Genomic DNA, 18,712 nt, shown 5'->3' with positions numbered 1-18,712 from the left:
TATAATCAGGCCTTCCCATTCGTGAATTGTTGAAAACAATCTCTTTTCACATAATAGCCACTACAGAAAAAATGGTAGTGACCATAGGTTGCCAGTGGGTGTGGATGAGAGTGCTCTTTCTAAACCTAGGTGATCATTGCTGACCAACTTCATATGGAAAAGTTCATTTTTTAAATGTGTGTGTTGCATTATTCCATATTAATATCAACATAATAACTTCTAATTACAGTACAGCATATCACAGTTGCTCCTATGCTGTAGCCAAAACATTTTAGAAGATGAAGTAGTTAAAAATCTCTATATTCCAGAGAAAAGGCCAAGCAGGAGAAACAGGGAAAGCAGAAGCCTGTGTCCATGTCCATTTTTCTTGTAAGTACTTCATACGCTTGCAGCCAACCCTTCTTAACATTAACACCAACCCTGATGGTACAGTAGACTACTCAGCTGATGTTGCATAAGAAAAGTATAAGAGTCTCCCAAGCAACAAAAGTGGTGAAAAAAAAAGAAGAAAAAAGATAACAGAGATAAATTTGTGTCAACAGATGTGTTTACCACTAATGATCATGAAGCAATGATACCGTTTTAATTACCCAGACTTCTCTTTATTATGATGGCCCCATAAAATGCTGACTAAATAAAAATAACAGCAGTATATATAAGATGGGAAGCAGATGGCTGAGATTTTTGAACTAGAAGCCATTGCTGGAAAAGAATGATTGCTTTTGAGTCAGTCGCCTATTTGGCTAGATACGTTCCTTTAAAATGTTTTACTACATGATTAGAAGGTTTGAAAGATTCAAATGCCTGAGGAGTGTGCTAACAGATACAGAAACATGAAAGAGTGACTCCCCTTTAAAAATGCTACCCCAGATGTGGTCCTCTACCAGAAGGAGCAGAGAAGGGCAAAGCAAACTCAGACAGGGTCTTGCATGCTTTCTAATACAACAGAACAAAGTTTTGTACTAACGAGTCCTGATGAACTCTTGAAGTACCCTTATGAACGTAGTCTTAACAACAGCTACCACCAATACAGACTTTTTTATTATGTTCATTTTGGCTCCCTCAGATCTCCACACTGTCTAGCTCTCCAGTTGGACTTTCTAACTCCTGCAAGATGGCTCCATGATTCCCAGCTCCCTAGTTGTACAGTACAATATTCGAAACACACAATAAAATCAGTTATTGTTGTGAGAAAGGCTAAAAAAAAAAAGGCATGACATGCTCTTCAGCTGCAAGACCATCTGCAGAACTGCAGAACTCTGTGGACAAGATGAACACAGCAGTTCACCTCTTTGAGTGCTACTATTAGGGTCTACTTGCTGATTCAGGCAAACACTACTGTCTGACACCATGAACATATAAATATTTTGGCTAGAAATAACAATTATAGATGAAAGAGAAAAACAAGAAAAGGAAGAAAAAAAGATGAAGACCCAATTCTTTGGCATCTCCTATGAAAGTGGGATTGGAATTCCATGGATGCCAAATTGCCGGGACCCTTTTATAAAAGAAAATAAAATCTCCATGACAGAAGAAAATGAAGTGTGGTAACAGTCAAACACTCTCTGTGAAATCTCTCCACAAACATACTATGAGATTAGAGCTCCACTGGCTTTAAAAAAAAAGGAAGAAGCCCAGCAGAACACTTACTTTTCATTAGCCCGTGGATTCTTCCAAAAAATCACAACTCAGTGTCCTGGCTTTGGCTGGGATGGAGTTAATTTTCTTCCTAGTAGCTGGTATGGTGCTGTGTTTTGGATTCAGGATGAGAGTAGTGCTGATAACACACCGTTGTTTAAGTTCTTGCAGGGCTTGCACAGAGCCAAGGACTTTTCAGCTTCTCACGCTGCCCTGCCAGAGAGGAGACTAGGGGTGCACAAGGAGCTGGGAGGGGACACAGCCAGAACAGGACCCAGGCTGACCAAGGGATGTGCCACACGATGTAATGTCATACAGTCCATGCTGAACAATAAAACTGGTGAGTTGGCTGGGGTGGTTGCTGTTGCTTGGGGACTGGCTGGGCATCGGTGGGCTGGTGGTGAGCAATTGTATTCTACATCACTTTTTTCTTTTTCTTTTTTTAATTATTTTATTTGTTTTCTTTCTTTCTTATTAAAGTGCCGTTATCTTATCCAACAAGTTCTTACACTTGTACCTTTTTTGGTTCTCTCCCCCATCCCACGGCAGCGGAGTGAGTGATCGGTGGTGTGGTGCTGAGGTGCCTGCCGGGCTGAACCACAACAGTCCTTTTGGCGAGCAACGCGGGGCTCCAAGGGTGGAGATAACGACAGATATGACCGGAGTGTGTTAGAGTGAACAGATTCATTTATAATTTGTTATAATTATTATATTAGTTTAAGAGTTGCTGGTCACAATGTTGATGAATTTGCTCGCAGAGTTGTTTTATGCTATGCCTCTGTTGCTGTATGTGCTCCCCGATTTGCTGTTTATCACCTTTGAGGGCAGGTTAAACGTTGCTTTTTATTTTGTCCTTTTGCTGTACTGTGTAACACTTGCTTATGATATGATAGGAGCACTGGATTTGAGCCTAATCTGGTATTTGCACTCTGCATTGCTGTCACCCTTGTATTTCAGGAACCATCTCTTGGAAGCTAATGATTATTCTTTTCACCTTTTCTCCCCTGAGACCCAACCTCTGGAGGAGACAAGGAGTAGCACCTTCCCTTCCTCCTTCAATCCAGTTACAATAGCTCTTGAGTACTGGGCAACCAGCATGTTCCTATTGCTATGTCTCAGTGTCTTTCTGTTCTTTGATAATGCTAAACAACTATTTAAGAATACAATCCACAGGTCTGCCCCGAGGCAGGATAGTTATGAGTGGCAGGGAGAGTGGGAGGATATGGGCAGGTTTCTAGAGCAGTGGGCACCTCCAGTGCTTTGGAAATTCACCCCTGAACAACTGCAAAATCCTAAAAAACTGGCAGAATGCTTGAAAAAGGGGTATCATCACCTTGGCTTTTCCAGACAGACACAAATCGCAGCAGTGTGCTGGGGCCTGGCCTATGCCTACCGAGCTGCACTTACCGCTATTCAGCACCCTCCAGGGGAAGAGAAGGTCTCTGGATCTGACAACAAAACGACAGACACTCCCACAACAAGCACTGCGGCTAATCCAGCCCCTATGGCAGGTGCTGCAGCTAATCCAGCTCCTGCAGCAAACGCTGTGGCTGAAGCAGAGAACCAGCTCTCCGTGGTATCACTTACCCCCACAGTCAAGGAGAAACAACAGCAGGAGGAGTCAGCTCAGTTAGTAAGGAATGAAGCAGCTTCTCCTAAAAGAGAGCAGGAGGAAGGATCAGAGGAGGAAAGCTGCTCTGAAGCAGAGCAATGGGAGGAACAGGAGGGGGATGAGACAGAAATGAGTGACTCAGAAACCACCCGATACCTATCCCTGCGTGAGTTACGATATATCCGAGAAGACTTCAGGCGTTTTCCAGGCGAGCATATAGTCACCTGGCTGCTCCGATGCTGGGACACTGGTGCCGGTAGATACAGACTGAAGGGCAAGGAAGCCCAGCAGCTGGGATTCCTCGCTAGGCATTGGGGCATTGACAGAACGATTGGAAAAGGGGCACAGGCTTCCACCCTCTGGAGGCGACTCCTGTCAGCTGTGAAGGAAATGTATCCCTTCAAGGAAGACCTTGTATGTCAACTAGGCAAGTGGACCACCATGGAGAGGGGAATCCAGTACCTGAGGGAATTAGCTGTGCTGGAGGTGGTCTATAGTGACCTGGACAACGACCAGCTATCCGCAGATCCAGATGAGGTCCAGTGCACGCGGTCCATGTGGTTGAAGTTTGTACGGAGCGCACCACCGTTGCATGCCAGCGCTCTGGCACTCGTGAACTGGAAAAGCAGAGAGGCACCAGTGGTGGACACCTTGGTCTGGAAACTCCAGCAATACCAAGAAAATATCTCTTCCTCCTTTTCTGGTCAGAGTATGAATTACTAGTTTTTGTAAATGCAAACCAGAAGTCTTGTCATTAGCATCAGAGGTAAGATCAGACCTTCTACTCTGTCTGGAGAACTTTCCAATAGAAAATAGAGCAATAATTTTCCTGGAAGAATCCCCTTTGACTGCTGTTTTTCCTTGGAATTAGATAGGTAGATTAGAAAAAGGTAGATTTACAATCCCAATTCCTCCTGTCTTCAGCAGATAAAAGCACAGGGTGGCACGTGGTGTGTACCCACGATATCCTCTCTCTTGAGCAGAAGGAAACATACCTAGTGTCCCATGCCACCAGCTGGAACACTATCCTGGGCCTTGAAAAGCAAGTCTTCTGGTGACATGTCATCCCAGAAAGAACTGAATCACACATCAGGACTCATTTCTGAAACAACCTCATAGACATCTGGGCCAAAAAGCATGGCATTAACTGGGTTTAACACATCCCCTAACATCTACTGGTCTCCAGGAAGATTGAATGATACAAAGAACACACTGAGAGCAATAGGTACTGGGACATTCAAGCTTTGGGATACACATTTAGCAAAAGCTACTTTGTTAGTTATCACTAGAGGATCTATCTGCCAATACAGCTGGCCCTGCCCAGTCAAAACTCTTTATCCCTAGAAAGGGATAAAGTTCCTGTAGTGTGTAAAAAAATATGCTGGGGAAGACAGCCTGGGTAATTCCTGCCTCAGGCAAAGGCAAACCCATCTGTGAGATTGCTTTTGCTCAAAGACATGGGTGTACTTGGTGGGTAATGCAGGAGGATGGGGAATTCTGATGTGTACCTCAAGAGGATTTGATCTTGGGTGAAAACAACCCTTGATTTGAATTGTGTGATGTTAATTGTTACATGATGTTGTATGTCACCACTGTTACAGCTGCTATATGTCATGTCCATGGTATTACAGTAAGAATTACCCATACTAATGAAGAGTGAATCTTGTAAGGAACTGGGCAAATGCAGCAGAGACGGAATCAGGGAAGTGCAATGGTGATGTGACCAGAGCAGGCTTCATCACGCAGCAATCCAGCACCACACACTGTCTCTCCTGTCCTGAAGGACCGTTACGACAGATGAAGCCCAAAGTCATGGACTAAATGAACTCAACAGACATTTTAAAGGGATGGCACATAAACTAAATGAATGATAACTGTGTGTATATAGCAAAGAAAGGGAAGAGTGGTGGTGATTAATGAGGATGTGTTGGAAAACATGGGACCTGGGCATGAAGTAAATGGTTTGGAATAAGGGGTGTATATTGTCCTGGTTTTGGTTCTGATAGTTATTTTTCTTTATAGTAGCTGATACAGTGCTGTGTTTTGGATTTAGGATGAGAATAATGTTGATAACACACTGATATTTTAGTTGTTGCAGAGCAGTGCTTACACTAAGCTGAGGACTTTTATGGTTCTCGTGCTGCCCTGCCAGCGAGGGGGCTGGGGGTGCAGCAGGAGCTGAGAGGGGACACAGCCAGGACAGCTGGCCCAAGCTGGCCGAAGGGATGTCCCATACCGTATGATGACATGCTCAGCAATAAAGGCTGGGGGAGTTGGCAAGGGGGCTGCTGTTGCCTGGGGACTGGCTGGGCATCGGTCAGCTGGTGGTGAGCAATTGTACTGTGCATCACTTGTTTTTATTATTATTCTTAGTTTACCATTTTCTTTTCTTTCTTTCTTATTAAACTGACTTTATCTCAACCCACAACTCGCACTTTTATCTTTTTCAGTTCACTCCCCCATCCCACTGGGGTGGAGAGTAAGCGGCTTTGTGGCACTTAGCTGCCTGTCAGGCTAAGCCAGGACTCACCTAACCCAATGTACTTACCTACAATGTGGAAGCATAACTGATGTAATGGTTGGTAACACTTTACTGGTCAGTGGAAAGAAAGAAGGTATGTATCACCTTGTTCTAAAGTAAGCAGCACAAGTATTGTTGAGGAATTGTGCTGTAAAAATATCTCTTTCTCTCCTAAAAAGGAGCCTGGGATGGCTCTCTCAGTCGTAGAGGGCTCTACTACAGGCCTACCAAAATACATGAGATGAATCCCAACCCTGGGCTTAATACAAGTGCCAAGTGGTGATACAGTAAACAGAGAGCAACAGGTAAATCCCTAAATACAGCTGATGAGTTTTCCTGTTGAAATAACACCCCTGTAAGATTGTGGTTTTGATACAAGTACTAAAATTGAATCAAGTAGATTTTTTCACTCTGATATGGACATTTAAAGCACCAGCATCAGACCCCAACTTCAAACCCTTGCTAGCAGGTACTAAACATATTCTAATGTGGGTGAGAGACAAGCAAGAACAAGTCTGTCTCATATAAGTTCAACAGTTTTCAGGGCAGTGCCTGCACCAGGGTAACAAAACAGAAAGAATAAACTGTGTTGAGCTCTTGGAGAGAGCACAACTTTCCACCAGCAGGGACGATCTTCTAGCACTCTCAGAAAGAGGGCAAGAGAAAAGGCTCCCTAAACAAACCAGGTTTTGGCAAACCAAGCTCAGGACAAAGAGAAACCAACCAAGAACTTCCATAACATTAGAGCAACTTACTGAGGAGAACCTTTGCAAGGCAACAAACAACTCACCAGGTTTGAAGGAAACTGGCCTGGGAAGGTGTTGGCATGATTGACTTCTGCCTTACGTACAGCACAGAGTGAGAGATGATCAGAAGAAGCAAAAAGTGGGAAAGAGGGAAAATAAGAACAGTCCATTTGTGTACAGATTGAAAACAAAGAGCAGTAGTTCTCCACATCAGCATGCAGTCACACTGGGGAATTACACGCCCTAGGATATTGTGGATGGTGAAAGTTTATTAGACAAATTAATAGGGAAAGGAATCCCCTGAGGGCTTCTGAACACAAAGACATAACCCCTGACACAGGAAATCTATGAACTGCAAGTTATTGGAGGCCAGGAGACATGTCTTCCCCCTTACATCCTTCTCTTTGCATCTTATTTGGCTGCTGTCGGGGGCAGGATACCAAGCCAGATGGACCTTCAGCCTGAGCTGGAATTCCTGTGATTTATCAAGGTATTTTTATAGCACCCATTCCATTAGAGTAAGTGTGATTTGTGACATTTTTTAAAAGCAGAAATTGTATTTTGTCTTCTTTTTGACAGCACATGTCTGAAGATATTAAAAGGCTTTATTAGTGGATGCAGGCATTTTTGTTTAGTTAATTAAAAGTATTGGTGTATAGGGTAATTGATTGTAATACACAGTAATTCAAAGATTTACATCTCTGCATGACATTTACTGTTATTTTCTGTACTATTGCTACATATTCAAAAGAGATGGTTTTAATTCTTATTTTTATATGGGCTGTTTAAAAGCTCAAGATAAATGGGTAAATTTCTATCTCCTGATGAACAAGCTCATTCAGATCACCACTGGTGTCTCTGTAAGCAAGGCCAAAGACACAGGCACAGCAGAGGGTGAACAATCATATTCCCTGCAGAGCAAGGTGGGAACACATTGGCAGCTTAGTGGTGAAATAATGTCCATAGCTGCTGCCTATGTTGTGCGTGTTCTAAGGATAAACAGATTAGTTTCATTTATTTGTTAGTGTTGTACCTTTCATAAGTCTCCCTCTGTCAAGGAAAATAAATTTAAACTATCAACAGCTCCAGAAATTCCCTTACAGATCTCTCCTTTTTCCTGGAGTGGTAAGGGTTTAAAATACTGGGGAATGGCCATTTATCCAAAGCTCGAAAATGTTATTTAATACAGTTCAACAAAACCAGACAGATGGTACTAACAGTACACAAAAGAACAAAAACAACCAATTTTCAAATATTTCATTCCTTTTTCATTTTCTCTGCATTAAGTTACCAAACTCATGATTTGCATTATAATATGCATTAGAAAAGTCTGTCTTAAAGACCACTTGGAATGGAAAGTAGCTAAAGATAAAAACACAAAATTTTATACCAGAAAACATGGATATGGCTTGGGCTTTTCTAATGTTCTGAACTACCATGTAGCAGCTATCTGCTTTATTTACCTAAGTAAAGAACTATCTCTCTCCCACAATCCAAGCAAAACCAAACCAAACCAAACCAAACCAAACCAAACCAAACCAAACCAAACCAAACCAAACCAAACCAAACCAAACCAAACCAAACCAAACCAAACCAAACCAAACTAAACTAAACTAAACTAAACTAAACTAAACTAAACTAAACTAAACTAAAATAAAATAAAATAAAATAAAATAAAATAAAGTAAAAAAGATACGGCCAACCCTGATTCCTTTTCACTTGGGAAAAAAATATCAAGAACTAAATATACATGGCAACTGGACAGTTTCTATCAAGATTCTGAATGTGTTTCTACCAATCTATAGACAGTGGCAGCATAGAGCAACTGGCCATCAACAGAAAGCAGAAAGGGAGGCAAGTCAGCAGCTAATAAAGGTCCCGTTTAACTAATCAAATAAATTCCCACAAAGGGCCCAATCTTACAAGAGTCTAAGGGCAATCAGCCCCTGGTCTTAACAGGATTTGAGAAGAATAAGCACTACGAAGGCCAGGTACTTAAGACAAAAATTTGTCCAAAGCAAGTCTTCAAAAACCTGCACAAAGACCCATGAAACTCTTATAAATATTTAGCAAAATGCGAAGCACTTGGGAAGGTTTACAGGGACACTGTAAATGCTTCTTGTCACAGTGAAGGAGCCACCAGGTCACATTTACAGTATTTGTTAATTTTGCTGATTCTTTGCTCCACTAAGATTTTAGTTGTCTCAAGTGGATGCCTCAACTTGCACACTTCTAAATTTAGTGGATTTCCTAAAATTACAGCCCTGTAATCTTTCCAGTTTCTACCTGGTTGTAAAAATGACAGCAACCAGATGGCAACATATTTCTATATGCCGTAGACTTATTGATTTTTATGATTTTATTTATATATTATTTTACTATTTTACTTATGTTGTAGATTTATTGAATCTTAATCTCTTTTGGTATCCTTCATACTCTAATAATTGACATAACTGGAATGTATCCCACTTTACCACTGTGCCAAGAAGACTGGTTACACCAGACAGACAGACTTTTTGCAGACACTAAAAACAGACCATATTCATTTAAGAAGCTCTCTTCCACCTGAGATTTTCATACAATTAAATAAATAAAAAAGGGGGTAATGAGTTTCGTTGCTCTGAAATCTACGCACTTAATGTGTTCCACAAAAGCCACCAATAATAAACTTCTTTATAAACAATCTAAATTAGTGGCTTCACTTTAACTAGTTAACATATCCTAGTGGTAGGGCAGAACCTCAAACAACAAGCATGTTTGCAAGATTTTTCTCATGGATTATACCAAAGTGTCTAAATATGTACAGATGTGCTGGGGCACAGTGGTATGTTCAGTAACAGCCTGCAGCTAGTAGCCAAGGATTAGAAAGAAAAAAAGTCACATTGTCTAGTTCTTTCTTCTTAAAGAATGCATTACACTAGCCTTCTCTTTCCAGCTTTCTTTATATTTACTTAAAAATTGCTATATTTCCATGGATAATGAGTTATTAGCATTACAAATACACTCTATCATTAGGCTAGTGGCTGCCAACTACCATCTGCATTTCTGCATGAGTCTGCTTTCAAAAACTGTTCTAATGGAGAGATCTAACTACTCTTTAAAACCCAGGAAAAAAATAAATAAATTGTTCAATTCGATCAATAACACCCGAGTTACTAAATTCAGCTAGGCAAAGACTATATCCATCCTTTTGTGTTTCTGAAGCAAAAGGCAGGATGACAGTCCCACTGAGTGAAAACAGTTTCTGAGATCCCATGTTATTCGATGCTCAACCATAGCTCTTTTAGTAATGTACTACCCAAAAAACTAATGTTCAACTTGTGAAGTTTCAGGAAAACAACCACCGTAAAGTACTGGCAGGAATGGCACTCTTCTGAGTGTCTACAGGTGTATTCAGGGAACAGTCTATAACCAACAGCTTTTCCCAATACCATTCCTTCTTCACCCTTTATTTTTCTTCCAGCTCTGCCCTTCCAGCTTCTCATGGCCATCGTCTCAAAACCTTCAGAGCAACTGGAAACCACCTGTGTATGCTGACTCTTGCTTCCTGCTCATTTCTTTTGAAAGCATGCCCCCTGTTTGTTTAGCAGTAAGCAAGAACAGGCAACTTTCTAAAAGGACAGTTGCTTACAGCAGGAAAAAAAAAAAAAGTAAACCAATGTGAGCATTCAGCTGCACAAAGGCTGTGGAGCAATGTTAAACTGCACCATCTGTGGCTTTCATTTGAGTATGATTTCACAAGAGCCTGAGAAGGGGACTAGAATTACTGGTGAAAAGGCATAGCATGAAAAATGGGAATAACAGGTGCATGTTATAGCAGCTTTCCCCAGAAACACCTGTAAGCGATAGACCAGAGTAAGGGATTAATAGGGACTTTTAATACATGGACACTCTCCCTCTCTATAATGATATGCTCAAAAATTTCTTTCTAAAATCTCTAATAAATGATGATAGCATTGAAGCCATGCTGGCACTTTTCCAATCACAGAATTCTTACCTTCATTTCAGACTTTGCCTGAAGGATTTGCATTAGATAAGCAAAGATTAGGGGACAGAGTCCGAATGGGGATGGGAACAAACTGTGTATGTACCTGAAGCAACATCACTATGGGAGGAATGGTGGGAACCACAGGGTAGCAAAGGGTATCAAGGCTGAAATTGCATTGAGAAAATGGGGGACTGATTTGCTGAGGATGGAGCATGGGATAGGATCTGTGTAAGGGAGACAAAGTGAGTGCAGGATTAGAAAGATCAGAATAAAACACGACAGATATGGAGCAATCACAATGGTAATTTCACTTGAGACCAAGAAGGTGTGAGCATAAATGTCTGGAAGCAGTCTCTGCGCCAGGGCTCAGAAGATTGACAAAGGAGGAAGCAATGCAAAGCTGTATTAAAACTGAATAGAGCAGCAGCGTAGTATGCTTCCGAGCAATGCCATTAAAATACAGGATTTTCTCACATCCAGCAGAGGTTAATTTGCCTGTCACACTGCATATGATTCTATATCAGACTTCCAAATAAATATAAATTAATCCCAGTACTTTCTCAAGAATATTGGTTTGGTCATTTTAAAGGTTGGAAGCCAGTACTGGTATGTGAGCTGTTCTGTAGATGAAAACTAGCTGTTTTATGCTTTATAAAACCAGTCCATAATGATGATTAGCCTCTTCTAAAACCATTTTTGTAATAACGATGGGTAAGTTTAATATTTTCAAATTAGCTACTAAATACATGTATTACTTTCATAGAAAAAATGTTGTGGGTGCATATAAAAGCAAAGGACAAACTGCACTGGCCTGAGACAGGAATAACTGCAGGCAAATATTGTTTAAACTTTCACATATGGGTATCAGTACATCCAAGTTATTATCTGCACCACTTCAGTGTGAAGCTTTGGCAAAGTCCTTGCAAATGGTGACACCTCTGCGTGGTTCTGGTTCTGATCCTGACACTGAGTATGCCCACTGCCATCGGTCAGTCCAGTCAGGCTGCTCACAGGCACAGACGAATACAGTTATTCCTTCAGATTTCTTCCTTCAGAAGAATAAAGCTTTCCTTCCACTAGGACACCATCCAAAAATGTCAAGCATTAGAGCTGTGGAAAGCACAGTTACTTAGAGCTAAGTGATGTCAACTTAGTTCATTTTTACTATCAATCTGCGAGGTCTTTGCGTACCGTGCCTTTCCGCAGCTGTTTTGGTCTGTCGGCTGTGCTAAACACCTACTCATCTGTCGGGGTGGCTATGCCCTTGCCACAATGATGAAGCCACCAGTGGGAGAACAATCACTGGGACTCAGAATGAATTTGAGTGCAATTAATACTGATACTTAAGAAGGCAAAAGTAGCAGTTACCATTAACCGTTACTATGTGTCCTGTCCTTCCTAGTACTTTCCATTATCTTTCTCGGATGCACTCATCTAGACCATATCAGATATTCTTCTGCACTGGAATCACAGATCGTACTACAGTGCCGTAAAGATTTGAGTTTTCCAGCAGCCAGGTGTGTTTGTTTGGGCTCAGATCCTCACACACGTGGCTTGTAGCGTTCTGTCCCCTGACACAACTGGTGCAGTCACTGATGGCCACCCAAGCATTTCTCTGGCATGGGAAGGTCCCTTTGCAGCCAGCCTCATGGCCTCTTTGGGGCTCCTCAGACATCACAAAGAGAACTTGGCCCATCGGTTAATGAAACCCATAGTCTATTTCACATACCTCACGGACAAAATTACGTAATGCTCACATGTAAATAAATGGTTCTCAGATGAAAGAACTGGTCCCAGATGCAGGATCTCCAGTTAATCAGAAGTGATGCAGACACCAGCATTCTGTACTGACCTTGAAAAACAGAGCCAGCAACCTGCAAATGCTGGAGTCTATATTGACTGAAAACCTAGCTGTGTCTCTCATTTTTGTTACACTTATAAATCATGTAATTGTGTTTGGAGGTGACTGAAAACGTTGCAGTGAGGTATTCTGATACTGTAAATAAGAGTTGTCAGGAAAAATGCTGTTTAGTAAAGGTTTTAACATCTCTGTTCTGTTTTAACATCTCTGTTCTGGCTGAAAACATATCAAATTATTTGCGTTTCCTGCTGAATGAATTTTTCATTCTCCAGTCTGTACGATACATTTCCATTTCAAAATGTAAAATATTTTATTGCAGCTTTTGGATTTGAATTGATAATTTAAACACTATTTATTCAACACTATTTAGCACTGTTCAACACTATTCCATTTCTTTCTGAGATGTGCAATCAACCTTGGCAGTGTCCGGGTTGTGGGTTCTGCTTTTCCCTAGAGTCCTTGATCTCTACATATCCACACATGCACATCCAAAGAGGCACCCAGCTCAAGCAGGTATACTATCAACTTAACATTAGTGAATTCTAGTTCAGACCCCTTGAGACATTTACATCTAAATCAGTCTTTCTCAAGTAAAAAAAATGCCAAATTCAGTTAGATGTCATTTTACACCATGTTTCTGAACCTGTAGTTAAAATAGATCTTGGTTCTTTCTAGGTCCTGCTACAGACAGCCCTTGAGACTTTACACAAATCTTATAAACTCAGTTTCTGCTCCTATAAAATTAGAATTGTATCTATTTGTCAGACATATTATAAGACTAAATAGTCTGTAGGGGGCTCTGATTTCCTTGGGTTTGGGCAGGAAAACACAAAGTCTTACTGCTGATTTGACATACTGTACCCAGATAGCTCGGCACAGATAACATAAAACTAACTTTCTTAATATCTCCCTGAAGCACAACAGAATGACTTCAATACTTGAAAGTGCCATTGCATGGTTATTTAAGCCATTTGTGAAAAATAGAAGTTCTACAAGTCTTTGTTAGTGCTTTTATTGGTCAGTGGAAGCAGTAAGTTCAGAAAGCCTCTGTTGACACTGTAACATGCCACCTGAGTGCTACCAGTGCTTCACAAATTGCCCTATAAAAGAGGGCAATTTTAGTAGGTGTGATTTTGCTAAACTTTCAGCATGTGCATGTGCTAGGGTACTTTGTCAGGCCAATAAAATCTCACTGAATTGAATTAAAACTGAACACTGACTGACCTGCAAGAAGTCTGCACACGAGCTGTCTGGTGCTGCCTGTAGTTTAGCAGCTAGACAAACCATCCACCACACAAGAAGCTATTTTCCCTGTTTCCCAAATCTGACAGTGTGGAGCAAAACGCAGTACATGATAGCCTCAGGTCACAAGACCACTCCTGGAGACTGAAACCACATAAAATTTGTCCTAAGGATGTGATCGGCTTCTTACTTTGTAAGATGCCTGATGTCTGATAACAATAGCACACTTTTAAGATTCTGGATTCTGCCATGCACAAAAGTACTGAAAGCTCAAGAAAGTCAAGAAACATGATCTCTTGCATTTGACAGGGAAAAAAAATATATATATATTTCTCATCTGATTGAGTTATTTGTTCTGAGTGAGGAAGTACAAGGGAGGATCCCTTCAGCAGACAAAATATTCCTCTCCTTGCTCAAAAGAAGATGCCTGTCATGTGCCATGGCAGTTTCACTGCACAGATGTTCCTTCACGTGTCCTGTTATTCTGTCTGAACCTAGGACTGTTTAACTATGGCAGTAATGCACAGGAAGGCAGAATATCAAGCCCTACATTCCTACAAACAGCTTAGTTCTTACATCCAAGAGGAGTTTCTTACCCTGTAAATCTTCATAACTGGTAGACAGGATCAGGAAAAAAAAAAAAAGAAAGAAAAAAAAATGAGGAATTCAAAATTCACATTTCCATTTATAAATCCCCCTCTCCAAAAGAAATAGTTCCAGGAAAACACAGAGGGAAATTTCACTAACCTCTCTCCTCAGCTCTTTGAGGAAGCTTTCCATGACAGAAAGCTGTATGACTCCTTGATACCCCAGGAAGTTAAAAAAACACAAACATGATATATACTGGAGCCACAGATTTAGTACTTAGTGTTCAAAATACAGGTGGAAGATAAACATAGTAAGACAACTAGAAAGACAGAGACTTACTGGCTACAGATGAAGCAGCTAAGGAATATCTAGTAATTTTTCTGAAACCAGTTTGAACCTGGGCTTGTTAATTCAGCTCAAGTTCTAATTACTCTGGACAATAGCACGTAATAAAGCTTTCTGCTAAAATTGTCAAATTTAGACAAACCCACAATACTTTTGGAAACTTGTCATCAAAGAAGTGGAAGATGTGGGTACAAAGCACAACGTTTTTGGAAGGAAGGTAGGAAATTGCTGGATGGCAGCTAAAATTCAAAGGTTACTTCAGGCCATCAGAAACTTCAGAAATCCAACTCTCCCACACATTTTGAAGATAACCTGCTCAGCTCTGAGACTGTCTTTTTCATTTTTCAACTGGCATTTCAGTATGTCTCAGTGTTGACTTCTGGCTATATTTGTTGTGATCCAATTTATAGTTATTTATAATCTGAAAGCACCCAGTGGTTCCAAAGAAAGACTCAGATCCCCCCAAAATACAAAGGCAAATCTCTCTCTCTTGTACATATGCAACAATACAGAACCATATCTGAGACCTGCTTAGCCCAGGAAGTTGTGTCAGCTGGTGGAATCAGATACCTCAGAGCTAGCTTTGTAGGTAGCTGTAGGGTTGTCTGTCCACATTAAACGGTATCCTAACACTGAAAACATAGTCTTAAACTATGAGACATAATGAACTATAAAGCACCAGATTTTATTCTCTACCCAAACTACTCCTCTTTTAAAGCATTAACTATAAAAGGGGATGTTCTTGTTATTGTATTTACCTCACTTTGAATATTTTTTCTGTAGTCTTCACTACCAGGTGTTGGTGAAGTCTCCGGTGTCACAGTCAACACCTCCTTACATGAGAAAATATTTTCTTGGACTGGCTTTGAGCTTGCCACCTTTGACCAGAAATGCCCTTTGTAAAAGAGAACTCCCAATCAAATCTAAGACTGTATGTAGTAATTTTTATGATAGTGTCTCTCACTTGTTTTCTGAGTGGATCAGTTCCAGTCCCACATTGGTTCTCCCATGCTCCAGCCCTTCTGTCACATCTCCATAATGGCAGTCTCCTTTTGGAAATGGCAGTACTAGAACCACATGTAATATTCATCATGACTGAACAACGGAATAGGTGACCCAGCGAGACTGTGAAGTCTTCCTCCTTGGAGATCTTCAAAAGCCAACTGGAAATGGTCCTGGGCAGCCTGCTCTGGATGTCTCTGCTTGAGCAGGGGTTGGGCCTGGTGGGCTCCTGAGGGCCCTGCCGGCCTCAGCCGTCCTGGGACTCTGTGATTCTCACTAAAGTAAAAAAGTTGCCACTTCATCAATGGTATAAAATATTTCCTGTATTGTTCTCCATACCATTCTTTACTCAACCTAAAAAGTCCACACCTTGAAGACTTTACAGCCTAATTAAAAGCAAGCCCTTTCTCTGTCAAAATATTAAAACACACATGGAAGGTAGGGAGGAAAAATGCGATGCTCAAGCAAAGTCATTAAGATGACAAAATGCTAATGTTATGTTAGCTCTGCAATTTTCTGTAACAGAATTTCTTTATTTATACTGGAAATGTTTAGGGAATGATTCTCCATCACCTTTGTACTGTAATAGGGCAGCTGGGCATTCCCCAACGTAGGAAATCCCTGCACAGAATAAGGCAGTGTAGGAGGCCTTCATAGGTGGCCAAGGCGGAAAGGAGCAAGTGGCATAGGATAGGCCCCTGGGAACTGTTCTAACTAGTGTAATTTAGAGCATTCCTGCTCTCAGTTATGCCAGGGGCCACTTTGGCATCAAGTCAACCTAGAATCCAGGGAGATGAAAAATGGCTTAAAGCCACTTTCCCCCTCCCTATACCCTGGGCCTGCACCATGTGTGGTTTGGCTGGCTCCGAGGATCTGGCCCCTAGATTTTTAAATAGACCATTTTAAGTCGAAGTCGAAAAGTGAAAGAAAACGGAATATGAAGAGTAAAAAGAGTAGGCTAGTGCTAAAGGGAGAGATAAAAAAGAAAGAAAAAAAAAAAGAGGAGGGAAACAGAATGGGTGGTATTGGTAAGTGTGAAGCAGAGCTAAGGTTTAACAAAAGTGAGGGAGCACTGTGGAGGTCTGGGTTCACTTCCCAGCCATGCCAGAGACTTTTTAATGCCACGATTGGTCTGTCAGGGTCACTTTCAAGGTTACCACTGAGCTTCTTTGACCATCTATGCTAAATATGTTTACCTTACTCCCTGAGAACTAACTAGTTTTGCCTGTAAGCACTGTTACAGTCTGAGGTCAGAAGTGCCTTTAGCCCTAATTACATATAACAGGAATGTATATAACAGGGACATGTCTGGAAAGAAAGACACTACTATCTTGAAAGGATCCAAAAGATGCCTGAAAAAAATAGCTTTGGTGCAAAACTGTACAACTGGTGCAGAGGAAAAGATGCTCAGCACTGTAGCTTCTCCTCCATGACGTGATGTAAAGGATCATGCTGTATCACACCATGCTACTGGAGAGCTCAGGTCTCGTAAGTTTGTATTCGGTGCAGACAGGAGAGGGAGTAGGAAGTGCCTGCACAGCTGGGGGACTTTGAGGTTTCACCTCAAAATGTCCACATCCATCACGATTTACCTGGAGTGCGTCTGAGCCTTGGTTTCTCATTTGCTTAGTGGGAATATTACTACTTCTCTAACAGTAGTGTGGTAAGGATGTACTGGGATGTATGCCCAAAACTCAACAGCAACATGAAAAAAGGGAAAAAATTAATGGAACTTCAGCCTCAGATTTAAATGAAACTTGACACATAGACAAAGGGCAGACATCACCATCATTATATTTTAAAATGCACTCAAATATTAAACTATTGGTAAAATTTTGAAAATTTTCAGCCTGAAAAGCTGCCAATCCTACTGGAATCTTTCAATATCCATTATGTTGACTTCTGCCCCACTATGCACCACCTTATGCCAACCAGCCCTGATGTACCCCTGCCTTTCCTTTCCTTCAGTCAAGCCTTCTTGATATTACTCACTCACCTTAATGATGATGACGCAGAAGAGATGCTCTTTCTCTTCTATTTGAGACAAGGTGGTTCTCCTCAACCTCTGCAAAGTGCTAGAGTAGGACTCCCAGGCATATGGATGGAGGTAGGAGGGGTGCAAAGATTAATTCCCAGCACCTTGAGCTTATCTTGTCCTGCAGCCTCTACCATAGGATGAGGTGTCCCAGAGATAAACCCTACTCTTCCAACAGGATTAATTGGCAAGTAATAATCTAATGAATAAGGGAGGGAGGGAGGGAGAAACTTGTTTTTCCCATTTATAGCCCCCAAACCTTACTGACGATATCTGAAAGGTTTAATAGTATCACAGTAGTGGTAGGCATTGTGATCTGTTTCTGCTGCAGGTATGTAGAAGATCCACATGGCATGCCTACTGCTACTGCTTGTCCTGTTTCATGGTGGGAGATGATGTCCAACAGGCCTGAATATGTTCCTTATCATAAGTTGAGGTCATTGTTAGAAGTGCCCAGAGCGAGAATCCTAAATTCTCCTGACTCAGAGGTCATCAAACTCCATGTTTGAAGGGTTCATCTAACACCAACATCTTGTGCCTTTCCCCAAACGCTTCACAGCTTAGGTCACTACCCCCAACTTCTCCTGTGCCCACAATCCCCTTGTAAAATTAACACTATTCTCCTCACTGACCAATCCTAAGGCCTCCTCTCACTTAAGTCATCCTCCAAACAGTCATCTGCAGTTTGGATCTGCACCAAACTGATCCGCTACATGCCTCCGTGTTGCTGGCATTGCTTTGCTTGCCTCTCCCCCTGTGCTCTATTGCTGCTCTCTCATTAGATACCACACAGGACCAAGCCCAGCCCTTGCCTAGTTCTCCCTGGAGCAAAACAAAGTGAGTGAGCAAGAGAGAGAACAAAACAAAAAGCCCCAGTTCCCACTCTGGCAGAGATTTTAAAACACAGAGTGCAATTATGAAAAGGTTACCCAGATGGGACCCAGAGGGCGAGTGAGGGGAAGGAGAGCTGTCATCCAAGGGGAAAAAAATCAGATGTATGGTAGCCCTACTGCTATAATACGATTCCTATTCCATGTGCAAATGTACAATGCAACGATAGTTCTTCAAGCCAGCATGGGCTGGGTTAATTGGACGTAAGGATTTTTTTTTAAATAACCCATTCATTCATTCAAA

At 41.4% G+C, this 18,712-nt stretch overlaps 1 protein-coding gene across 1 annotated transcript; it reads left to right on the top strand.

Moving 5' to 3' along the window:
* Nucleotides 1-1,818: 1,818 nt before the first annotated feature.
* On the top strand, nt 1,819-5,702 carry LOC310900886 (uncharacterized protein). The gene is made up of 2 exons (XM_083839547.1): nt 1,819-1,978; nt 2,188-5,702. Exon 2 carries the CDS (start codon nt 2,375-2,377, stop codon nt 3,971-3,973), a length of 1,599 nt encoding a protein of 532 aa, XP_083695673.1. The 5' UTR covers nt 1,819-1,978; nt 2,188-2,374; the 3' UTR covers nt 3,974-5,702.
* The last annotated feature ends 13,010 nt before the right edge of the window (nt 5,703-18,712 follow it).

Source organism: Anser anser, assembly GCF_964211835.1.
Source record: "Anser anser genome assembly, chromosome: 1".
Classification (NCBI taxonomy): domain Eukaryota; kingdom Metazoa; phylum Chordata; class Aves; order Anseriformes; family Anatidae; genus Anser; species Anser anser.
The sequence above is the reverse complement of the archived record's forward strand: the minus strand, read 5'-3'. Positions and strand labels throughout refer to the sequence as shown.

Excerpts from the sequence above, each read along its gene's own strand:
- LOC310900886 (XM_083839547.1), top strand. The coding sequence starts at position 2,375 with ATGTTGATGAATTTGCTCGCAGAGTTGTTTTATGCTATGCCTCTGTTG.